Raw genomic sequence first — 26,466 nt, 5'->3', positions numbered from 1 at the left:
TACTAGCTCCTGTGCAGCAGCGCGAGAGCAAGTATATGCAGGGACGAGTGTCAGGCATCGTTTGCCCAACATTCATCCAGTCTAAATGGGCCTTAACCCAGGCCCTGCTCTCAACAGCCCATACTCCATAGCTTCATCCACAAACTATTTAATTCCACTACACTCAGAACTGAATTCACCAGGCTACATCTCAAGCCTGCAGGCATCCAAGTCCCTGCTACAGCTCCTCACTGCTGTAGCTTTCCCTGGGTATGAGCTCAGTACTGCTCATCCTTCACTGGGTCTCTCCGTGATGTTGTTCCTTCCACAGGCCCAGCAGACTCCCAAGGCTCCATTGCTGGTCATGTGTTCTTTCTTCCGGCGGTGCGTGAAGTCGTCCGCACCTGCAGTGCGGCTGTCTTCTTCATGCAGTAACACGAGTGCATTGGCGTCCGGATGTGCCCGTGTGACTGAACCATCAGTCGTAGCCTGCAAGGAGTGCTGCAAGACGCCCTCTTCCACAGCCAGACCTTCCTAGCACCAGACTATTGAGCTGTGACAATCTTCTAGACCTCACTCTGTGCAGCAGCCGAATTGTTCCCTTCCAGTGACTTGTTCCAAGTTTACCAGGCAATCCTACACCAAGCTTTTTCTTCAGCCTTTGTGTCACTCTTCCTAGCCTTCAGCCCACTACCAGCTCTTCAGTGGGCAAGGCACTCTTGCATCCAGTCCACCATCACTTCTCCCAGTGATAAAGCCTTCACTGGCTTCCAGTTTGCCATAACTTTCCAGGTTGACAGACATCGGGCCTGTCTCATAAGTTAACTACAACTCTACTAGAAATGCACATGCATTATCCAAACGCAAAACTCTCCCTTTTATCCCCTCCTAAATGCTCCTCCTAATAGCATGCTGCTGCAGCTCATATGCATCAGCACACACTTTCCAGTCAGTATAAGGCTCTTCCTGGGCCTGTACTGATGTCCGTATCTCACCCTGTAGCTAACAGCCAAGAAGTCTGTTCTTTGAATATCCAGCTACAGTAATATAGTTTGGCAGTGCCTCCATGTATTTCAACCCACCTTCCAGATCACCTGCAACATAAAGGCATTGTGTACCCAGAATAACAAGAACACCAACATAAATGTACTGGGAGAAACAAATAAATCACTGAGCAGTTTCTCAGGTAACCATCAAGTCCATCAAAACATTTTCATGGGAAGCATCCTTAATCTTGCACTGTAAGGAAGAGCACAAGGTGCCCCCCACCCTTACATTCTGTCCTCTTCTTCAGATGAGATAAAGCAATTACCAATCAGAAAAGGCTAGAGCACCGACCCAGCCATTGCAGCTGACTAGCACGGTAGCCCTGATATTACATGGACCTGTGGTACAGCAGTCATCCTCATATTAGCAGGCAACTTCTCCAATGTTAGAACGTTGACCGCAAGTAGGTCATCATGCGGAGAAGACATGAAAAATGTAAACAAAGGTAGCCATACAAAAAAAGAAAAGTGGAAGCACACAGGTTACCCTAGCACCATCATATTACAAAGGGTATTACATGTTTAGGAGTGTCCTGTTATGTGCTTTGTTCATTTTCCAGCACACATCTACATGTACAAGGTCGAAGATTAGGTAACTGTTCAGAAATGGTGTCAATAAAAGGAGGCCTCCACGGGCTGTGTTGCTGCAAAGTTGTGGGCTGGGGAAAGAGGGGAAGAGTTTAGATATGTTTAGGGATGAACTTAGGTATGTTAGTGAAAGTCAATGACGAGTGGATTAGAGCCATCAGCTTTCCTGTCCTTCTACCTTCTGCTGCTACCAGAGGTCCCCAGGCACCTCCACCACCAAGAGCTTCAGTGTCTAGAGGTGTTTGGGTTTGTTGGATGTGTTCTCTCACTGTATATAGAGTGGGATAGGGCTGCTTTCTATCAGAGATATATGTCAGAGTTATACTTTCCTTGCACTATAGCTTCATACGTGATGTGAACAGCATGTCAGGCTCAAAATTCGACATTACATTACTGCCATGATTGGAATTTCCAACCCAAGGCTGCATCTGAGAATCCAAATGAATGGGACCACATTGTTGAAAGCTGTGGCCCTTGCTCAGTTTTTGCTTATTGACGCAAGTTTGCGCTTCTGCGATTTTTGTGCGATGCGTCATTAATATTAGAAAGTCCCGTTGACATTTGGAAGAAAAACGCAGCGAAATCACAGCAAAAAAAGGCCCTAAATGTGGAAAAAGTGTTGAAGTGCCAGCATCAGGAAGGGTATGGTTTCTTCTCAGGGAGTGCTCCTAGTTAGGAGACTTAAAAGGCCATGCATGCTCCAAAAGAAAAAGCTCACCATGCACAGACAGCCTATTCCGTTTTTTTTGCCTCTCATCTGTGTGTAGTAGGTTGCTGGTTTGTTTAGGTGAAAGGCCTATGAAATAGGTCAGGAAGGCTGTGATCTCTCATTAGGAAGAGCACCTAGTGAGGAGACTTATAAGACTATGCATGCTCCTCCGGGAAATGTATGCAAAGGAGAAGATGAGACAATGCCTCTACAGCACCACCTATGGGAAGGCAGCATTTCTGCAAGTCAATGTTAGACCTTTTAGCAAGCCTTGTAACAATGACTGTAAGTATAAACCAAAACCAGAATCTTCTCCAGAAGGAAAAGATAAATCATGTAGAGACAGAATGTTTTGGTGCATTTTGCCCCTCATCAGTATGTAGTAGGTTGCTGGCTTGCTTAGGTGAAAGGCCTATCATTTAAAGGCCCATTTACACAGGCCGAGTGTCGGGCAAACGATGCCTGACACTCGTCCCTGTGTCTCTGCGCTCCCGTGCTCTTGCACGGCAACTAGCAGAGGTGCTCGCACACGGAACGGCCAACAGGGGGGCACTGCAGTGCAGGAGATTTCTCTCCTCGCGCTCCCCCACCCCTCTCCATTGAGATAACACAGCGGCCGTTCGCTATGGAACAGCTGCTGTTTAAACTGCACGATAAGCGATGAGCTTCATCGCTGATCTTTTATGCTGCATAAAAGGTCAGCAATAGGCTCATCGCTGATCGTGCAGTTTAAACAGCGGCCGTTCAGTAGCTAACGGCCGCTGTGTTATCTCAATGGAGAGGGGCGGGGGAGCGAGAGGAGAGAAATCTCCTGCACTGCCCCACCACCCTGCTGCCCACCAGGGATGAGTGTCAGGCATCGTTTGCCCGAAACTCATCCTGTGTAAATGGGCCTTAAGTCAGGAAGAGTATTGTTTCGTAGGGAGAGCCAAGGAATACACTAGTGCTAGATTTCAATGATGTCATGACTTGCCTCTTGATGTATGGTGATATTTCCTCTCGATTGACTAATGACTTGACAATGATTGTATCTTCTTCATTGAGACCACACCATGACTTTCCATGGTAACATGATTTTAAATTATGGCATCTGCTTTACTTGCAGGATCCTCGCAGCCGACACAAGTTTAAGGTTCACAGCTACAGCAGTCCGACTTTCTGTGATCACTGCGGTTCTCTTCTTTATGGGTTGGTTCACCAGGGAATGAAGTGTGCTTGTAAGTACTACTTATTGCCAATTGATAGGTTAATAGACAGCAATTAGCAAGACAAACAGCTTGCTAAACTTACACTATGTTCTAAATTAATGCAGCCTCCATACCTCCCAGCATTTGAATCACCAATCGTGGGACATTCTAAGCCTCACTCCTTCTCTGAAGCGTCCTTAGTCACCCCTATCCTTGTTATTGTATCTGCATTTAATACTACTAAGTTGGAAGATTACTACACACTTGAGAGTAGAAAATGCTGAGTTCACAGAAAGATGTTGAATTACTTTATCTGTCTTCACAATGTATGTTTTATGGATTCAGTGCTCTCACAGCACTGGATTATAGCGTAGGATCCTTAGACCAGAGCTGTCAATAACGCTGTTGTAGTCCCACATTCACATCCATACACCTTGCAGGCAGCACAACAGTGATCCATGCAGTCATTTTAGCAGATAAGCTTTTTTTCACCGTATAATGAAAAGTTATGCGGTTTTCTAAAATACTTAACTTGGTCTTGGTCATACGATGATCACATGGGTGCATGACTCATTAAACATACAGTATAGTTATCAGAGCTGTCTATACAATATGCAGCCACCGACTCTTGATCAATATTTTCTCTGAGACTCACCAATCTCTATTGCTCTCTCTGTCTCACAAGTGACCCATTTCAGGTCTTACAGTCTCTAGGACCTGTCCCTCTACTTCTTCATGAACATATGGCAGTAGCTTAGGCCCTCCCCTCCTTAGCTTACTAAAGTTGGTAAATACTTTTAGCAAACTCATTGTTATGGCACTAAAGAGTATAATCGATTAGTCCCCCACCTCCACCCATGGGTCACTGCTGGTATTGCTCCTCTCGTTCAGGCTTCTGGCTACTAAGTCCCACTTTTCAGGCACTCTGGAGAGGGCTCTTTCTCCACTGTGGACCTCAGCAACAGGGGAAATCACACCAGACCAATAACATTACATGGACTGGGAGAAAGCTAAATCTTTTTTGGCAGTTAGCAACAGGCGTCTCCTCCGTTCTGACTCTCGTTATTGCTGTGGCTTGCTATAGGTTTGTTTTGTATTCACTCTGCCAAAAACTGTGGACTTGCTAGTCACAGTCCATCAGTTAGACCTTATGGCCACATGGGGTTGACTGTTTAAAAAAGCAGTCTTTATCCCTGGCGACAACTCTGCTAGACAGTCTCTGATCCAGTTTCTACTCCTCAGTTGAACCTCCTTTATACAAGAGTATTGGTATACAGGTCTCTGTAGGCCTCAGGTGCTTTTAGCTCCAGGTTTCCTGCATCATGAGTCACAAGCCTGGAACATACACTCTTCCAACTGCTACTACTTCCAGGCACTGACACATGAGCCATGGTATTCACTCCTTTTCAGACACGGCAATACTAATCCTGCCACTTGAGTCTACATCCTGGTTATCACCGCAGCCTTCGGTGTCATCAGGTCAGCTCTTGCCAAGCAGAGAGGGAAACTCCCTATCCTCCCATACACATAGGGACTGTTGCTGGACGGCAGTGATGTCCATGGCTATCCTCAGCTCACCACAGCTATAGTGTTTGCTCTTTTGCCCAGTCAAGAAGAACACTACATCTAGGCCTGGAGCAATGGGCCACGATTGCAGGTTACATTCCCCAACTAACACATTAGCAGGGGGGAAACTCCCTCACATCCTGCATGGGCTGCAGCAGCTGCCACAGCAAGACCTCTTCAGCATTTAATCCCAGCAAGGGGTGAGTGCCTGAAATGCACTCACCGGCTGACTGACAAAGGGGTGCTCTGAGCTGACTCTTTTATAAGAGCTACAGACTTGAGGACCTTTAACTTTGGTCATGTGATCACAAGTCCTGCATACACAGTACAAAAACATTAGAAAAATATATGTGTAATTTGACCACTTGGAATCCACAATGCACCAAAATTATATACACATACAACACTTAACAGTGCTGTCAATCACCATCATTAAAGGGGTTGTCTGAGTTAAGGGAAACTCCTGTCAGCAGGTCCTCCAAGTCACCTCTCCCCCTCATTTGTCCACTGCCAACTCTTGTTCTTAACTCAGGCAACCACTTTAACATGGGGGCTCTTCCAATGCCTTACAATGTAGTGAATAGGCTTTATTTGTTAAAATTAAAAACCATGTACTGTTTACTTCTATGGCGATAGAATTATATGTGGAAAGTCCACAGTAGGAGCAAAGATTTTAATAAATCTCATGCAAATGCTGTGTAAGAAATATGCACAAAATCCACAGCAGAATTGATCTGTAAGGGTGAATGCGCATGGGCGGAAATTCCGTGGTGAGATTTCCTGCACAATTTCCGCCCGTGCACGCTGCCATAGGATTGCATTGGTTTATGCAATCCTATGCACACAGACTTGATTTGACCATGTGAAAATTTGTGCGGTAAAGAAATCACGGCATGTCCTATTTCTGTGCGAGCCTCACAGAAGCCTGCACAGAAACGTCACTGGTGATGTGCCAGCTCCGCTTTGCACATGTGCCGGCTAAGTGGCAGCCGGCACATCATACAGCAGGAGCCATGGGAGCAGGCGAGAGCCGCACTGGTCCCTGCAGGGACGCGGTCGGATCCCGCTGCGAGAATTCTTGCAGGGGATCAGACCTGGCCGTCTGCAGGCAGCCTAATATGCACAGCCCAAATGGGGACCTGACTCCAAAGTTCCAAGTCACAGTTCAGAAAAATGAAAGTAGGGCAGCATCACTGATTTTTTTTTTTTAAATCAATGCATCACAAACGATGCTCCAAGCTTGACAAAGACTCCGGCGTGGAGTTGAAACGTTGCCTGTATGCATTTTTTAATCTGGATCAATAAAGGAGCATCGTCGGTAATGCATTGATTTAAAAAAAAAAAAAAACATTCAGTGATGCTGCCCAGCATTCCATTTGGTCTCCTCCTCACTGTGGGTGGTTCACTAAGCCCACGGTGAAGAGGATGTGGGACAGAAGACCCCCATTCTCGAGATTGGCGGAGATCCTAGTGAAACTACAATCAATCAGCAAGGTATTCCCTATGCTGCAGATAGAGGATAACTTGTGATCCTGGTATAACCCCCTTAATGTGCACAGATCTACAAAGACTAACATTTACAATATGATGTCTTCCCACAGGCTGCGAGATGAATGTACACAAACGTTGTGTTCAGAGTGTGCCTAGTCTCTGCGGGGTGGATCACACTGAACGCCGTGGTCGGATGCGCATCAGGGTGGAATCAATTAATGATGAAGAGTTTCAAGTAACAGGTATGTGAAGCAATTGATATAAGCCATTGCACAAATATAGGTGCAACAAGTCCTATTTGCTATACTAGCATAAATGGTATGTTTTGTTGGTGTTACAGCAAGCACCTCAAAGAAAAAATAGAAGCATTTGGTTGAAAGGGACCTCCAAAGTCATCAGGTCTATCCCCCCTGCTCAATGTACTAAATCATCCCAGACAGATGTTTGTCCAGCTTCTGTTTGAAGACTTCGATTTAAGGAGAACTCCCCACCTCCGGCGGCAACCTGTTCCACTCATTGAACACCCTCCCTGTCTAATATCTAATCTGAGTCTCTTCTCTTTCAATTTCGTCTGATCCTTTTGCACTGTGACAGCCCTTCAGATATTTGTAGACAGCTATTAAGTCTCCTCTCAGCCTTCTTGTTTGCAAGCTAAACATTCGCAGATCCTTTAACCATTCCTCCTAGGACATGATTTGCAGACTGCTCACCATCTTGGTAACACTTCTCTGAACTTGCTTCAGTTCGTCAATGTCTTTTTTAAAGTGGGGTGCCTAGAATAGTGTTTACATCTCAGAATTGTGGTTATCTGTTTTGCTGCTGCATCACACTGTTGACTCATGTTCACTCTGTGATCTATTAGTATACCCGTCTTTTTCACATGCGCTGCTGCTTAGGTCAATTCCTACCGTTTTGTATGTGCTTTTTTTCATTTTTCTTGCCCAGATGTAGAACTTTGCATTTCTCCTTGTTAAATACCATTCTGTTAGTCGCCGCCCACTGTTGAAGCTTGTCTAGATCTTTTTAAATCCCCTCTTCCTCTTCTCTAGTTTTAGCTATCCTTTCTCGCTTTGTATTGTCAACAAATTTGATCAGTTGCCCCTCAATTCCCTCATCTAAATGTTGAACAACACTGGGCCCAGGACAGAGCTTTGTGGTACCCTACTTAAGACATTCTTCCAATTGGATGAGCAATAGGGTGGCCCAAAAAACTCAACTTTCAACTACAAAGCAAGACACCTAATTTTTTTTCGTGTTAACAAACCTTTATTTAGGGCAGAGTTTCAAGTTCTTATGTCTATGACAAGGTTTTGCTCAAAGACCATTACTTTTCAGACTTTTTACTAATGACAAAGAAGAAAAATAACTGTTGCTTCAAGTCGTGGAAGCAAATCGCAAGGCTGTTCCATCACACATTACCAAGAAGTCTGCTGTCCAGTCCTTAAGCTCTGACTGACAAGTATTTGTGCCGTCATTCTGACTATTTCTATATATTTGGAAGCATTTTTGTAGGAACAGCGCAAATGTGTAGATTGTCAGGACAAATGCCTTTGTCAATACTTAATGTTTTAAAGTATAGCGGTTCTTCTGCAAAAGCAAATTGTTAATATTAATGCTGTAGCTTGTGGAATTGGAAATCTTGCATGTAAGAGTTATTTCTCATAATATACATCAGTTTTGAGCCCCATCTTGCAGTTGGAATTTAAAGCTTAAACTTTACCCTAACATTACTGTTAGCAGGTGTAACAAATTGGGAGGGTGTCTTGCTGTATAGCTGACCTTTTTTTTTTTGCCAAATCTCTATGGACCACCCTAGTGTGCAGCCATTTATGACCACTCATTGAGTACGATCACTCAGCCAGTTGTGAATCCACCTAACAGTTGCCTTATCAATCTCATATTTGGTCATTTTTTCAATAAGGATGGTATGACATACTTTGTCAAATGCTTTACTAAAGTCAAGATATACTACATTTTCCTGATCAACCCAGTCAGTGACTCTGTCACAAAAGGAAATTATATCAGTCTGGCATGACTGGCATGTTAATTACAAACCCATGCTGGCTCTACTTAATTACTCCATTCCCATCCAAGTACTTGAATACATGCTGTTTAAAAAATTTTCAAAGATCTTTCCCAGTATAGAAGTCTGGTTTACAGTCCTTCAGTACGATAGGATGTAATTCATCTGAACCTGGAGACTTGAATTTATTTAAGTTAGCTAAGTGTTTCTTCACCATTTCTCTGCTTACAGATAGCCAGCATTCTTATAGTCCCCCAATATCACAGGGAAGATTAGTTGATCGACTTTCTGAGAGAAAACAGATACGAAATAGGAATTTAAAAGTTCCACCTTCTCAACATCGTTTTTGACTAATTCGCCATTTTCATCCTGTAAACATCTTATACTATAATTGAGATACCCTCAAAATTCTATTTTATTGCTTTTGGCCTCTCTTGCAAACCTTAATTCCTTATTAGCTTTAGACATTCTGACACTTGCCCTGCAGTTTCTGCAGAGCGCATTATATTCTTCTTTAGATATGCCTCTGTCTTTCCATTTGATAAACTTTTTTTCCCCCTTTTTAGCAAGTGTGTAAGTTCTGTGTTCATCCATCCAGGTCTCTTTAAATGCTACCCATTTTTCTTTCTCTTAGAGATTGCTAAACACCATGCCTCAAGAATCTCATTTCGCAAAATTTCCCAACCTTCTGTCCTGAAGAACATCCAGCCATTGGATCCTTCCTACCCTCTTTCTGAGTTTATTAAAATCTGTCTTTCTGAAATCCAACCTTGAGGTCTGAGTTTTCTTAGGTCTTCCTCCCCTTTTTATCCAAAATTCAAGGATAGCATGATCACTGCCTCCTAAGGTCCCAGCCACCCTTAGTTCCTCAACCATTTCCTCTTTGTTGGTAAGAATAAGGTCCAAGATAGCAGATCCCCTTGTTTTCTCTTCGATCCTTTGAAAGATTAAGTTGTCAGCAAGAGCAGATAAGAATTTGTTGGACCCATTACTTTTATCTGAGAGAGATTCCCAACAAATGTCTGGATAGTTAAAATCTCCCATAATGACTAGGTCATGCTTTTTTGAGAGCTTGGCCATCTGATAGAACAAGGTTATTCAAATTTTCTGCTTGTTCATGCCTACAATCTAAGTATCAACTCACCCCAATATGATGTATTTAAATATCAAATATCCTTTAAAGTGAATTACCACCCTGAAACACTGTAAGGTTAATAGTCGAGGGCCGCCTTATTTCCTATATCTTTATTGCCTTCTGAGCTTCTCTTTTCTGACAGAGCGCTTCAAATCCTCTGCAAATATTGTACATAGATTAGGCTCTACTTCAGGCACCACTAGGGGGAGATTAAACAATGTTCCCTATATTTATGTATTGGTGCAGTGAATATGCAGGTTTCATGTGTATTTACTCTGGTAAACTCGCTTCAATGGTTTATTGCAGTGCGTAATGTGCCCCAAAATAGATCATGCCGTGCTTTTTTTTTTTTACAAAATATCACATTGCGTGAAAAAATATGAGTATGTGAACAAACCCATTGAAATCAATGGGTTTATTCACTGCAAAACACGCGCACAAAAATTGTGTGCGTTATACGCTGCGTAAATACGCTTGTGTGAACAAGGCCTTTCTTTACAGTCTTATAATTACAATCAGCCCTTGGAGGGCAACCATAAGGTTGATGTGCCTCTCAGTGAAAATGAGTTTGATACCCCTGACAGAAAGCCAATGAAGGTGTTCGCTTTTGGAGTGACTTAAAGAGTTGCAATCTACATTTGTTGCACATTTTCTTTCCTCAGATTACAATACATCCCACTTTTCTAATCTAGCATTACTTTAGAGTCTCTTGTTCTGAAGGAAATGAAGATGTTATTTTCTGACATTAAAATATAATTCCTGCCTTTATTTTCCATTTGCTTAGTACTGTTTAAATGTCATATTTTATGTTCCGTCAGCGATCTCCAATCTGTGGCTCTCTAGGTGCTGCAAAGCTACAATTCCCAGCATGTCCAAATCACCAGTCTATGTGGTACAACATCAATATTCACTGAGCATCATTATTAACACGGATGGAAATCTTATTATGCATAGTCCTCTATATGTGAAAGAAGTAGAAGAACAGCAACATTAGTATTTGCCCTGAGTTTGTTAACTAGAAACATAACAAAATCAATGCAGTGATACGAATCTTAACATTAATGAGAATAGAATAAGGATTTACAGAACCAGATGTTACCAAAGTCCAATACCTGTGTATTAAATCTATGTCACATTACGACTACAGAAATGTTCAGCAGCCATCTGTTTTCCGTGTAATAACAGATTTAAATAAAATGAAAAAAAAACAAAAAACAAAGCAATTGTTGTCAGAAAACAATCAGCGCAAAGATAAAAAGAACTGATATGATGTAACACAAGGACCTATGCTTTGCCCTCAAAACAAACTGCTTATTAAAACCAGATACTGACACATACTCTTTTTTTCTAATGTGATTTTATTTTCTGATCGTAGGTTTTTTTTCCGTTTATTTTCTGTACATGATAATGGAAATGACCATCTTGCCTGAGCTGCTCCTCTGCTTTGTCAACAGCATTGTCAGAAATATACTTAATAGCAGCTTAAGTATATCTTGTGTTATCTTTATGTAGCCATTACCTTTCATTGTAATCCTGCCTGTGATGAAAGGTTATTTCTGGTTTATCTCTCTGAGGGCTTAGTCACACGGGGCATCAGCGCCCGTGTTACTGCAGGTAGCAGACGGCCGCACTTCAGGACGGACGTCTCTCTGCAGCGCCGGAAGAAGAACATGTGACCGGCTTCATTGCCGGTCATGTGTTCTTTCTTCAGCACTGTGGGGTGTCGTCCGTCGTGAAGTACGGCTGTCTTCTTTCTGCAGTAAGGGCTTAGTCACACGGGAACATCGGAGATGGTGAACGGGTGCCGATGCGCCCATGTGACTAAGCCCTGACTCAGCAGCTCTTGCTATAGCAGAATGCTTCCCCATAGTTCTGTCTGCACTACTTACATTCTAGTCACAGCCCTCACACTCCTGTCCTGAGGGTAGAAGCTAGTGTGAGCCAGAGGAAGATTCGCTAGCACAGACTATTTCTCACTGGGGATGATGCTGGGATTGTTCTATAAAGAATGGAGACTAATTGCCTCTCTGGGTGTTTGGCTAAGAAGTGGAGAACAGAGAAATCATTCATCTTGAAGATGTCCCTTTGGAAGTGTGTGTAATGTATGCGGCAGTTGTTGGTGTAGGTAGAAGCAGGAAGTATGGATGTTAGATTTCTGTTTAAAGGGGTTATTTCACAAAATGAAGTTATCCTCTATCTGATTGTGTGGGGTCCAACTGCTGATCATAGGAATGGGAGTCACAGATGTCCCCAAATGAATGGAGCTCCATTCATTCTGGGGTCTTTGGGACCCCTGTTCTTGTTATCGGTGAGGATTAGAGATGAGCGAGCATACTCGCTAAGGACAATTACTCAAGCGAGTATTGTCCTTAGCGAGTACCTGCCCGCTCGGAAGAAAAGATTCGGGTGCCGGCGCGGGTGAGTGGTGAGTTCTGGTGGGAGTGAGCAGGGGGAGGGGGGGGGGAGAGAGGGAGAGAGAGATCTTCCCTCCGTTCCCCCTACTCTCCCCTGTCACTCCCCCCCCCCCCCCCCCACACACCCGCCGACACCCGAATCTTTTCTTCCGAGCGGGCAGGTACATCACCAGTTGATGGATAACTTAACTTTGTAGAACGAACCCTTTAAAGGGGTTGTCCCGCGCCGAAACGGGTTTTTTTTTTTCAAACCCCCCCCCCCCCCCCCCCCCGTTCGGCGCGAGACAATACCGATGCAGGGACTGAAAAAAAGAACAGGACAGCGCTTACCTGAATCCCGGCGCTCCGGTGACTTCTATACTTACCGGTGAAGATGGCCGCCGGGATCCTCTACCTCCGTGGACCGCAGCTCTTCTGTGCGGTCCATTGCCGATTCCAGCCTCCTGATTGGCTGGAATCGGCACGTGACGGGGCGGAGCTACACGGAGCCCCATAGAGAACAGGAGAAGACCCGGACTGCGCAAGCGCGGCTAATTTGGCCATCGGAGGGCGAAAATTAGTCGGCTCCATGGGAACGAGGACGCTAGCAACGGAGCAGGTAAGTAAAAAACTTTTTATAACTTCTGTATGGCTCATAATTAATGCACAATGTACATTACAAAGTGCATTAATATGGCCATACAGAAGTGTATAGACCCACTTGCTGCCGCGGGACAACCCCTTTAAGTATTTGAAACAACTTCACTAAATTATTAGAACACACAACTGCCATATAATGTACCTCTAGGTTTTGTCAACTCACCATCAAAGTTATTTCTGACTAATGCTTTAACTGGTCATAGCAGAAGCTCAAAATATCCAAATGGTTTCCATTGACTTTAATCATTAGCAACGCCAACCTGTCTACTGATTATTTTTTTTCCTGATCCCCAGAGCAATTTTTCTGACTGACTGAAAACCACCAGATTGTCTAGAAAATATATTGCTTCTGTCTGAAAATCATTGCAGCTTTCTGCTTCAAAATATATTAAAAATATCTAATATACCACAATTTGCATAATTCTGTGGGATTATAGTGATAATTGGCCAGTGTGAATGAAGGAGAAAATCAACTATAACTCTACTGGTACATGAAAAGGCTGCTCATAGTAACATTTATATTTATGCAAGGCGATGATACATGGCGCACAGCATTCATGAAAGTTGTCGCTAGGCTACAGGGAGGTTCCTCCACCCGCTTCGAGAATTGTACCAATGAAAATTACAATGATTGTCCAGAATTAACCAAAACGAAAAATGTTCTTCAGCAGCTTTAAACATGGGTGTGTGAACAAGCCTTTACCTTGTAAATATAGCCAATGTCCAGGATTGCCAACCTGAATTTTTCTTTTTTCTGGACAACTTTTCCAACTATCACAGAAGACAACATTTTTAAGGAGAAATTGGAAACCATAATGAATTCTAAGTGATATACATTTATAGTTCAGATACAGATGTGAACTCATAACCAGCATTTACTATGCACTGTAAAATGATGATAATTGTAGTTACCTGCTCAAATTCCAACAGCTTCAAAAAATTCACAGACACGTCTGTTTTTTTCATGGAAAAAAGTGCCCTATTTTTATGGATTGTCCAAAAATGTCTGGATGACCGGCAACCCTGCCATTGCCTTTGTTGCTTCCTGTTGCTATTTAGTTTTAAGATTTGTACAACTGTTTTAAGGAGTTGAAAAACCCCATTAATAGCTAAAATTAAGAATATCAGCTATCACTTTGGCATATACACAGTACATTTTTATGTAAATCTCCTTAAGAAATGCCACTAGAGCATGGTGCTTGAAGGGGTGGACCAAGGTGTAGTTTGGGAGTTCTCCTGTCTCTGCTCTACGGAGAGCCGATTTGGCCAATGGTGGTGGTACAACGGCAAAGGCTCACCTCTGTCTGTGTCTGGAAGTACACTAGGGAGGGGGTCATCATACTTTTATCTTACATGGAGGGCAGTAGTGATATCAGTCCTTCATGCCAGGGCTCGGGCCATAGCAATTCGGGTATCAGCTGATGAGATAACTCACTGTGGACACTCCTGGAGAGCGGCACCCAGCGGGATTTTCTGGGAAAGCATGTGTACTCAGACATTTGCTGGATGAGAGACAATTTTTATTAAACAAACTATAGAGACTGGACAGCCATAAATTTCTTACAAGAACCCGTTAACCGGGTCGGGAACAGGTGGAGATACTTGTAATATAACAACAGTCTGTGCAGTAATAAAACTGTGATCCACAACGATGAAACTGAGAAGTTTGTAACCGGAGTTATATAAATCTCATGCAAAAATGTCTTTGAGCATAACTGCGCAACTTAATATCCTCTTCACAGCAATTGAGAGTCCTTTAGTAGAGCCGGGTGCCGTTCTGACCGTAGCAAGTTCAATGGGAATGATCATTCTGTCTTTTAAATGCAGAATCAACCAGTTCTTTTTATCTTTAGCCCTTAGGGCAGGAAAGGTGCTGGTTAACCTTAAGGTTGATAATGATCAGGGAGTTTTCCTTCTTAGATCTGCTCCAGTCAAGAGCTGGCCAAGAAAACTACACTCCTTCCAGATGCTGGTCAGAGATATCATTATCAGAGATAGAGCAGCCACATCCTAAGGTCGTTCTTTTGAATGCTGCTACTGACTCTATAGCACTAAAGCAACAGCACACAGCAAATGAATATCAATTGTACAACACAGGTACCTCACCCCCCCCCCCCCCCCCCCACACACACACACCCTTCCTTACATGTTCACTAGAGATGAGCGAGCATACTCGTCCGAGCTTCATGCTCGTTCGAGTATTAGGGTGCTCGGGATGCTCGTTACTCAAGACGAGCACCACGCGGTACTCGTCTTGATTAAACGAGCACTGACCATTGAATTCAATGGAGCCGGCAATACAGCTGGCTCCATTGAAAGCAATGGGCTGCCGGCGAGCGCGGGATGAATTTTCGGGAAGGGCTTAAAAATATAAGCCCTTACCAGAAAATCATCCTTAAGTGTGCGTTCAGACGAGCCTGTTTTGGTGCGTGCATACGCACGCACAAAAACACGCTTGTATTTACAACACTGCATTCCCTATGGTGTGTGCACATGTCTGTACTTTGCAGGTGCGTGCCTGCAAAGATAGGACATGCGTGCACCATAGGGAATGCACGCATTACTTTCAATGGAGCCGCGGCTGCTGCCGGCGGCTCCATTGAAAACAATGGCCTGCTGGCTCCCTGCATTCCTTTTCAGGGAAGGACTTTACATATAAGCCCTTCCCTGAAATAGAAAGATTTTAGTGTAAAAAAGAATAAAAATGCAGGCATTCTCTTCAATGGAGCTGCTGCTGCTGGCGACTCCATTGAAGACAATGGTCTGCTGGCACACCTGAATTCTTTTTCAGGGAAGGGCTTTACATATAAGCTCAGAACTGCAGAGCCTGGGACAGCGCTAGAAGTCGCGGCTGAGCCCCGGCAACTGAAGGGAGGTGAGAATTGTGTTTTTTTAATTTTTTGCACTAATTTAAATGGCTTTTCAGGGAAGGGCTTATGAAGCCCTTCCCTGAAAAGCCATTGACAGGATTCCGGCAGCAGGATTCTCTACCGCAGCTGTCATGTGTGACAGCTGCGGTTGAGAACTGAAGAATTCCTTTTGCTGCATCTGCCACAGATGTGGCAGATGTAGCAGCAGGGAATTCTTTTAACTAGCGGGGGTGAAGGATACATCTGCCGCATGCGGCAGATGTGTTCTTCATGCCCGCGGGGGTCACAGCAGCGGCGGAGAGGTACGTTTTTTTTAATTATTTTTTTGTTTTGCACTAAAATGTTTCTTTTTCAGGGAAGGGCTTATATTTTTAAACCCTTCCTGAAAATTCATCCTGCGCTTGCCGGCAGCCCATTGCTTTCAATGGAGCCGGCTGTATTGCCGGCTCCATTGAATTCAATGGGCTAAGATCATTCTTCTCTGCCACAGCTATTACAGCTGTGGCAGAGGAGAACGATCTTTATGCTGACAGTGCGGGGGGGGGGAGGGGTCTCACTCTTGCCACTATTGTAGCTTAATAGTGAGACCTTGGAGCCCGAAATGCAGCCCTGCATGTTGCTCCTCTCCTGCCCTATCCATTTCTGTGTTTTTTACATGACTTTGGTGATTTGCTAAGATCTTCACAAATGAAAACCTTAGCGGAGCACCAGTCATATACAAAAATGCTCCAGTCACCCATTGACTTCAATGGGGTTCGTTACTCGAAACGAACTCTCGAGCATCACTGAAAGTTCGACTCGAGTAACGAGAACTCGAGCATTTTGGTGCTCGCTCATCTCTAATGTTCACCCAAGAAACACCATTAAAAGGCTGCAAACCAAAATGCTGTGTGTGTAGACATTCTGATATTTTACAAGAATCTTTCAACTAACATCTGGTCACAACATTTTAGTTCTCCCAGGTATAAAATTGTACCACTTTGTAGCTTAAAACTTAATACATTTAGACTAATTTTACCACGCTTTCTTCAACACTTTTCAAAAGTGGCAAGAGAAGAGATAGGTTACATGTTAGAGTAGAAATATATGCTAATAAGGAACATGGAGAAATGCCTCTGCAGCGCCACTTATTGGATGGCAGCAATCATTGTTACAAAGACCTGTATAAAGGGTCGGACATTGATTTGTCGGAAGGTGGTGCTGCAGAGGTAAAAGGTAGGCTTCCTGTCCATGGGCAATATGTCACTGTGTTATGCGCAGTGATAATCCGTCCGCGGGTAATGCAGTGAAGTCTTTCCATAGACTTAACTATGGAAAGCGTAGCCTGACATCCACAAGCCGAGAATCATAGCAATTCTCCGCTCACGGGATTCAAATCACAGCGTGCTGTGATTTGCCGGAATTCTCCACGGTCAGTCTATCTATCGGATAGGCTCACCGCAGAGACCTGTCAGTTCTTCCCCCTGCTCCCCCACGGCAGGATTTTCGCTAGCGATATTCCGCCTCACCCATGGACAGGCAGCCATACTGTTCCATCTTCCTATTTGCATATATTTCCCAGAGGAACATGCTTGGCCTTATAAGTCTCTCCTAAACGAGTGATGATGCCCCTCCCGACTCATGGTGCAAATATGGCATGCAACTTCTATTTAGCTTAAGGGCTTATTCACACATCTGTGTATTTTGTCTCTTGGCAGTCCATGTTTGCAACAGGCTGCACATGGACAGTACTACTGACTTTATTGGGGCATTTTAGACATGTAATATTTACATAATCACAGCATGTTCTATTTCCGTCCGTATCACAGACAAGAATAGGACATACAGTGTGCAATGTCTATCTAAGTCCAATATTTTCTCCACATGCCTTATTGCAACTGAAAAGTTAATATAGCATAGAATCATATAATGGTAGAGTTGGAAGGGACCCCCAGGGTCATCGGGTCCAACCCCCTGCTCACTTCAGAATTCACTAAATCATCCCAGACAGATATTTGTCCAGCCTTTGTTTGAACACTTCTATTGAAGGACAACTCACCACCTTCGTTGGTAACCTGTTCCATTCATTGATCACCACGCTTCTCTTAATACATCCCAGAATTGTTTTTGCCTTTTTGGCTGCTGCATCACATTGTTGACTCATGTTCAGTCTATGATCTATTAGTATACCCAAGTCTTTTTCACATGTGCTGCTTAGCCCAATTCCTCCCATTCTGTATGTTCTTTCTTCATTTTTCTTGCCCAGATGTAGGACTTTGCATTTCTCCTTGATAAATAAGCTTTTCTAGATCTTTTTGAATGCTCTCTCTCTTCCCTAGTGTTAGGGATCCTGTACATAGAATCACTGTTATGTATTGGTGCTGAGTATAATAATTTCCTAAAGCTGCTACATTTTAGAAAACCTTAAAATATTATGAACATGAGGCATACAACGTTTCCTGTTTTACGTTTAAGAACCAAGAACATTTGTGCATCTAAAAATGTCCCAATCTGTGAAAACAGTTCCCGTGCCTGTCTAATGATTTCATCACAAGAGCTTCCGTTACCTAGTTTTCTACTCATGTCTCTAGCACCATCTCATGGAGAAGACTCATTACAGACACTCTTAACACCTAAGAATCGAGATTCCCCCTAGCAACAGGCTAGAGTTAAAAATAACCTTTATGCGCTATACTTGGATTTCTTTCCTGTTGTTTGTGCACATTAAAATAGCGTTCAATCTGTCCTCTGAGCCAAGCAGTACTACCGTCTTATAAATACACTTGGAGATCTGTAATAAGGTCTTCTAATTACAGAATAATGTCATATGCTATGGAAATGGACAAACATGACGATAGATAGTAAAGGTAAAGTCCCCTGGTGCAAGGAGACTTTATCCAAGACTCCTAGGGTGACATCACATAGTGACATTTTCTTGGACTGTTTTCAGTCCAAAAACAGTTTTTGCCTTCCCAATCATTTTTTACTCCCCAGCAATCTGGGTACTCATTTTACTGACCTTGGAAGGATGGAAGGCTGAGTCAACCTTGAGCCCGCTACCTGAACTAAGCGGGGATTGAACCCGCGACCTGCAGGTCATGGGCTTAGGACTGCTGCCTTAACACTGCACAGGTCTGTTTGAGCCTCCAGGACAAGTAGAATTTTTTTTCACTTTGCCTCTGTGCATTTCAGCAGCCATATATATTTTTTCATTGATATCACTGAACAAAGCCTTGTTTTCTCTGGGGAGATCCTGTATTTTGGCACTGTTAAAGGGTACGTAGAAATAACTCTGTAATTTATGTAGGTTTTTTGCGTTGTTGTTTTCTTGTTCATTTTTAGATTTATACACAGAGAATTAAAAGTAGAGTTAATTAATTACAAGTGAAGTGTTTTTTTCTTTATGTTTATACTCACACACAGTGAGCCCCTGTTAAAGGCTGCTTTCACACCTGCGCTAGGGCTCACTTCAGGGTTTATGTCTCTACTCCGTTTGTAGAGGAGAGAAACTGAAAGAAAACTCAACAAATGGATCTGTTCTTTTTCCCATTGATTTCAATCGGGTTTCTTTCTGTTCATTTCCATTTGCTTTTCGTTCTTTTGAAGCCAAAACCAAAAAATCCATTGAAATCAATGTAGAAAGAAAACTGATCCGTTTTTTTTTTCAGTTTCTCTCCTCCATAAACAGAGCAGGGAGGCAAAAACCTTGAGGTGAGCCCTAGCACAGGTGTGAAAGCAGCCTTATTTTTCAGGTTATTACAAGGGTGTGGATTAGAGATGAGCGAGTGTACTCGTTAAGGCAAAATACTTGAGCAAGTATTGCCATTTTCGAGTACATGCCCGCTTGTGAGAAAAGATTCGAGTGCCGGCGGGGGTGAATGGTGAGTTGTGGGAGTGAACAGGGGGGAAAGGGAGAGAGAGAGATCTCCCCCGCTCCTCCCCGCTCTCCCCCGCCGTCCCCCGAATCTTTTGGCACGAGCGGGCATGTACTCGAAAATGGCAATACTCACTCGAGTATTTTGCATTTATGTAACATAAGTGTAATAACATATATTTTATATAATAAATTATTGCTTTTTACATTTTTTTTTAGAATTTTTAAAATTTCATTTTTGAAATCTCATTAGGGGATTATAATTTTACATCTTTTTTTTAGTTTATAATGTCCTAGCACATTTCTGTATACTAGCACATTCTCTTGAGTGTTGCTATTGTCGCGGGTGGTGATGTGCAACACTGGTTTCAGGATACAAAGTAGATGACAGAGTTATAAAGATAGAAACTTTTTATTCTAAATAGTAAACTGTAAAAGAACAATGTTAGAACAAAGCCTGTTCCTGTCTTTTTACATCCACCCACTAAAGCAACTAATTAATTATCTAGCAGGTAAGCTATATTGGTCGGCCAGGCGCTTTTACGCTGTAGGAATACACCCATCTGAACTAACACATTGGAATATAATGCATCAGATGGTAGCTCCTATATCGGCCATCCGCGAAGATGGACGGCCGATATACAGTCGTGTGAAAAAGCCGTACGAGAACTGATAGCTGGACTGATTTCATTTCTCTGATTAGGCTGGAAGGTTTAGCCCTTCAGTTGGCACATAGGACTATTTGTTTTTAAAGTTAGAGCCACATCGGTAGATGCTTATTTTTTTCCACAACTACCTGAAAAGCCTGATATCTGTAAAGCTGCACTAAAGGCTCCCACACACTTGCGATTGCGTTTTTTGTTAACGCGATTGTCAATGGGACTTTCTAATTTAAAAAACACAACGTAATGCACCAAAAACGCAGTTGCGTGCATTGCATTTTTTTTACAACAGAAAGTCCCATTGACAATCGTGTTAACAAAAAACGCAATCGCAAGTATGTTTGAGCTCTTAGGGCTCCTTTCCACTGGCGATAGTGATATCACTGCGAGAAAATCACAATGTTAAAATCGCAACGCTGCAAAATCACAAGCTTTTGCGTTGCAATGCGAGAATCTGTTTTGCCATTGCACTGTATGGGTGACAGAAAAATGCAAAATGCTGAAACAATCCTCCTGCTGCAATTTTTAATCCTCGCATCGCAGCTTGCCCTTAAACATCGCTAGTGGAAATGCTGTCATAGAAGAACATGTGCAGGACTTTCCTGCGAGAGCTCGCACTCTCGCATCGCACTGAAAACGTGCGATTACCTCGCCAGTGGAAAGGGGCCCTTAGTGAAAGAAAAATAAACTTCACTTGTAGTTTGAAGACTGGTATCTAAGCTGCTTGAATTAAAGGCGTGACCTGTGGTGTGTGTCCTGGGTTACCCCAAGCTAAGTTTCCCCATACATTATATAAATATATGATACAAGTAATCAATACAGAATATTAGATGTAAAAATGCAAGGAGTTAGGAGGTAGACATTCACCTTAATAGCCTGACTACCCATTAAATTATCACATTTTAGGTTCCTCTTTAAGGGTACATTCAAACATTGTAGATTTGCTGCAGATTTTCCACAGTGGCAAATCCACACCAAAGGGTGAAATCCACAGCAAAACTGCACAAAAATCGGCACCATTTACTATGTATTTTCTATGTGGAACATTTGCAGCAAATCCGCACTGCATGAACATACTGTAAAGCTTCCCTTATATTCACTGATGTCTAGCTCTAAAATGACAGGATTTTAGCCAGTAGCATATCAATGTGCAACTTCCAAATTCTAAGGATTTCTTCTATGCTTCATGATGAGCATTGCTGCGCTGCATTGCATACATTTAGGAGTTTTACTCATGTACATGTGCTCTCCATGGTTGCTGCTCTATCACAAAAATGATATCTTCATATTAGTGCAGTCTGTTCCTCATGCTGGCATTGAACTTCCACTAACAGCTCTTGCTTCAGGGCATCTGCTGTAAATCGTTCTTTGCACATGGACTTGAATGAGGGATGTCAATAACAGGTTGATTTCAGTCCACAGTGGAGGAGTTCTGTACATGTACAGATGAACAATGTGGTCAGAGGGGGCTTGTCTGGGCACTCAGATCAGAAAGCTATGGCTTTTTAAGATTTTATCGCTATTTTTAGACATTCTTCACAACCATTCAGACCAAGTGTAGACAATTCATGGCCTAGGTGCTGCATGTGGCCCAGGATCTCATTTTGCACCACCCCCTGCTACCCATGGGACCCCCATATTTAAGGTCCCGTGTCTGTTTAGAACTGCAAGAGGTGTGGTGATGATGAGGCATCTAATGAGTGAGTCTCTTTGTATTGTTATTTAAGGGACTTGGAAAATGCTTAGCCTTAGGGCTTATTCAGACGACCGTATTTACGCAGGTATTTAAAAAAAAAAATCGCCCATAAAACGTGACCATGAGAAGCATTGGATTTCAATGGGTTCATTCTGATGATCGATTTTTAACTGAGTAAAAAGAAATCGCGCCTGGATAAATAGGACATACGCGCCCATTTTTGGTCGCCTTTTTTATATAGCGTGTGAAAAGATAGGTCGTTGCATGTAAATGGGCCTTTTGACATAAGCACTATCATGAAGGTAATAAACAAACTTCCAAGTGCAATCAACAAAATTATCTGTAGTTTAGATCTCAGGATCCTCAGTCAGAACAATAGTTATCATCATCATCCAAACTCGGGGACAGTAAGATTTAGCAGATAGGGTTTACGGTTTCCACTCAAAGTCAAGGTAGCACTACACACATAGTAATTCACTTAATTACTGTGTCATCACAAATCCCAAGTCAAGCAAACAACAACACCACCTTATTTCCCCTTTCGTGACACGATCACACTGCAAACACAACAGCAACACCATTGTACAATTTGACAATCATATTCACTTCAAACAATCACAGAACTTACATTTACACAAATAACGGCAAGAATATATCTTCTGTCTCGTTCTTTGGACAAGCCACAAACATGACAATAGTGTCATTTTCTGCTCACCGGACTACCGTCAGTGACCTGTGCATCCAATTAATCTGTCAAGAGCATGGTTAAAGTGTCCGGTGGATTAAAAATATTATTCTGTCTGGTTCCGAGTTTCAGCACTAAGTTTTGTTAACGCAATGGAGTGCTATAGGTGTATTCTTGTGTCCAAAATCAGAGTTAGTATGAGCTGCTCGGAGAATCACAGTTCACACAGCATTTGTGTAAATGATTCCATTTATTTGTAAACCAGCCCAAACAATTTATAGTCCTTTAAGACAAATACATTGAAAGGTCACCTGACTTAGCATTTGTATAGGGCCTCCTTCTTACGGGCAGATTTGCATTGCGAAATCCAGAGTGCGATTCCGCAGCAAATCCAGCCCAAAGCATGCTATGAGAAAACGTGATTTGCTGCTCACAAGCGGAAATTGATTGCAATTTTCTGCTTGCGGGTGAGAAATTGCAGCATGCTACCATTTTGTGCAGGCTACGCACAGCCGGCTTACATTGAAGTCAATGGAAGCTGTCCGTCCCACAGCACTTCTGCAGTGAGCACTGCGAAAGTATTGCGGGATCCACGTCATCACAGAGCGACGGCGGCTACTGCGCATGCGCAACGGAGTGCTGGCCGGCACATCTGCAGCACTGGACAGGTACTCAGGGGTCACCGGCAATGCACTGGGTCGAACTGCGCTGTGGGAATCCCACCCGCCCGGGTTGCAATGTTATGAAAATTTGTTCTACAACTCTATTAATTTAACAAGGGGAACCATTAACATGGCACAGTATCATCTGAAGGAGCATTCAGTGCTACATAACACATCTACATACTTTTAGTGCTGTTAAAAGTAGTTCTTGGAGCTGTGTGTAGTCTTATGATAGTCGTATTTCTCTGTTTTACTGTATGTTGCTTCATGTTTTTATTTTTAGTTGGAGAAGCCCGAAATCTTATCCCCATGGATCCTAATGGCTTGTCAGATCCTTATGTAAAGCTGAAGCTCATACCTGACCCAAAAAACTTGTCCAAACAGAAAACCAGGACTGTCAAATCTACTCTTAACCCATTGTGGAACGAGGCCTTTATTTTGTACGTATACACATTTCTTATATTTACTATTGTGCACATGTATTATCAATTGATAGAGATAAGCGCTGCGGAATAAGTTGGTGCTATACAAATAAAGATTATTATTATTATTAGCAAGGTGTAAATTGTAAATTGACATTTAAAGTAACTGTTGATTAGTTATTTCTTTTTGGAAATGTACACCTTAGGCGATTATAAACATTTTGTAATATATTAAATCAGTCTATTCTCTAGGAGAGCCAAATAAGACAGGAGTAGTATAGGATCTACATTCCTCTATACAATAGAGGCCTGTGGTCAAGATAATAGTCAGTGGGAAAATACAGGAATTAAAACATAACTTTTATTATAATAGATTAAAAACAGAAACAATGCAAATAAAAGCAAGAAAAAACTTCCTTCACAGTTGCATAAGTGTGTGTTGGAAAGAACTCACCCTATTAACACCCTACATAACCCTCCTTGAAATACAGGGCAATGACCTTGACAAGGTTGGCTGTCACATCTGTGCGGCACTTGAGCACCACGCTCAGCACGGACGCATGGTGGGGTTCACACTATTGCAGTTGTAACACTATACACTGTGAAATCTATAAGCCAGTGTGTAAAGCCAGGGCTGCACAAGAGCACGTCGCAGGACAACGTACACACTGCGGGAAAATCAGGAGAAACACAACACTATGCAGATCACTTGCACCACTCGAGGGGAAGAGGAAGCCAGGCCCTAACCTAGCAGGGAGGTGACGGGTCCCTGCCTAAAGCGGAGTCATTGCCTCGATAAAAGGCAGCCCCACAGTCTTCTTTCTGGGTCCTGATTGTCCCTATACGAACCCCTAGAGAGATGAACTGACACCACCAAGCAACAACAATAAGGAAAACCAAAATACAACTGATAGCAAGCAACAGCATTTATCTGAATATGTAGCAATTCACCCAGCCTAGAGGAACACCAGACTCCAGCCTTTCCTCTAGAGAACTGAATGAGCAGCATTGAGCCAAAGGAGGGGTGAGAATATAAAGCGACTCCAAACCTGAAGACTAGCACAACAATTAGGGTAGCAAACCTCCAACCTTCTCCCAGGTATGGCTAATCAAGCATGCATCATGCAGCAAAGACAGATAGTACCAGCAGTCTCTGCACATGGTGCATTAACCCTTCTCCTACATAACAAGGTGACAGACAAGCCGCGACAGTGGCTCTATACCTCACCCTTATATCTCCCAAATATAGCCCTGTCCTTCCTGTAGGAGTAGTGATGCTAAGTAAATCTGTCTTCAGCTAGCTGCAAAGCAGAATACAAAGCTCTCTTCACTTTGCCTGTACTATAATCTGTAGCTTATATACCAGAGTTTATTAACCCCTTAAGAACACGGTCTATTTTGGCCATAAGGACACAACAAATTTTGGGGGATTGTCATCTCAACTTTTCAAAAGCCATAACTTGACTTCACATAGGGAGTGCACTCCCTCTGTTACCCCCTTACATGTTGCAATCTACATTGATCATGGCATGTAAGGAGTTAAGAGCAGGGATCAGTGTTCCAGTGTTGCAGTGGGAGGCCGGCTAGCAGCCATAGCTGGCTCCCACTGGGGGATGGCATGAGCTCACTTCTGAGTCTGTGATATCCACAAGATGTAAGTTTGTCCTGTTACATTAACTACCACCATGCTAAGACATAAATCTACGTCCTGTGGCATTAAGGGGTTAATATTGATGCACATATTTCCCCCATAGTTTAGCTTTGTAATCCTACTACCTGCTGTCATCTGTGTCCATGTGAGGAGAAGCCATCCTGTGCCTCAGACGGCTTCCCTTCTTTGCATCGTCTGTGACACATGTCATACAGTGAAATCCATCTCCTATAGGCTACCATGTTAAAAAAAATATATACCATGTGGTACAAGTCTTTTTTTACAGGCTTTTGAGGGATGGAACAACATAGTCTACTATGCTATTTCATCCTCTTTTTTGGCATACTGATATAAACCGGCCACATGGAAGCCAAAAGGACACTCTTTTGGTCTTCATCTTGCAATGAAAGGCTATGAATTAGCTAAACGCAGGTTCAAAGCGTGATGTGAACAAGCCCAAAATGAGCAGGTTAGGGATACTTTTGCTAAAGATAGGGTTAATATATTTGTAATACACACATTAGGATTCATTTAAAGTCAGCATAACATCACTTTTACTATTGCTGTTTAAGTATAGTATTAATTTATTTTTCTTTTGAATTCCTAAGCTCCCTAAAGTCAGGGGATGAAGACAGACGTCTTTCTGTAGAAGTTTGGGACTGGGATCGCACGTCACGCAATGACTTTATGGGCTCCATGTCATTTGGTGTATCAGAAATCATGAAGAATGCTGTGGATGGCTGGTAATGATTTCAGATCTACGGCGTATTAGTGCATTATGTCTGTGTATATTGTGGTGCAGATATTGAGTGACTTAACATCCAGGGCTTAGTAAGTTAATATATTGAATGAATGTAAGATATTCATGAACCTTGTGTTATTGTGATGGAATATGGAATATCAGACGCCAATAAACTTTCCTGGGAATACCTACCTTACTTTCCTTTCTTTTTTTTGTTTTTCTTATCCTTCTTTCTCTTTTTTATACTTGTTCACTTGGTGTTGCCATAATTTATTCCCCTCCCCCCAAATTATTTTTTCCATCACGTATTGCTCTAATTTCATTTGGGCCTCATAATTTGCTTTGTTCAATATCTTTTCTTACACCTTCATGCTACCATATGCAATGCTTCTTACCGTGGTCTCACTTGTTGGATCATTTTTTACTTGCTGGTTGCTGGTCTATTC

The 26,466-nt window shown here is 42.7% G+C and overlaps 1 protein-coding gene across 1 annotated transcript in view; it reads left to right on the top strand.

Annotated features, from left to right (window-relative positions):
- The window catches only part of PRKCG (protein kinase C gamma), a 394,858-nt gene that overhangs the window by 237,071 nt on the left and 131,321 nt on the right, over positions 1–26,466 (top strand). The window contains exons 4-7 of the mRNA XM_066607722.1: positions 3,428–3,539; positions 6,677–6,808; positions 23,489–23,645; positions 25,887–26,021. Of these exons, the coding sequence (XP_066463819.1) occupies positions 3,428–3,539; positions 6,677–6,808; positions 23,489–23,645; positions 25,887–26,021 (536 nt within the window). The remainder of the gene's footprint in view (positions 1–3,427; positions 3,540–6,676; positions 6,809–23,488; positions 23,646–25,886; positions 26,022–26,466) is intronic.

The sequence above is a fragment of the Eleutherodactylus coqui genome, chromosome 6 (genome assembly GCF_035609145.1).
Source record: "Eleutherodactylus coqui strain aEleCoq1 chromosome 6, aEleCoq1.hap1, whole genome shotgun sequence".
Classification (NCBI taxonomy): domain Eukaryota; kingdom Metazoa; phylum Chordata; class Amphibia; order Anura; family Eleutherodactylidae; genus Eleutherodactylus; species Eleutherodactylus coqui.
Note: the sequence above shows the minus strand (reverse complement) of the source record. Positions and strands in the feature narration are given on the sequence as shown.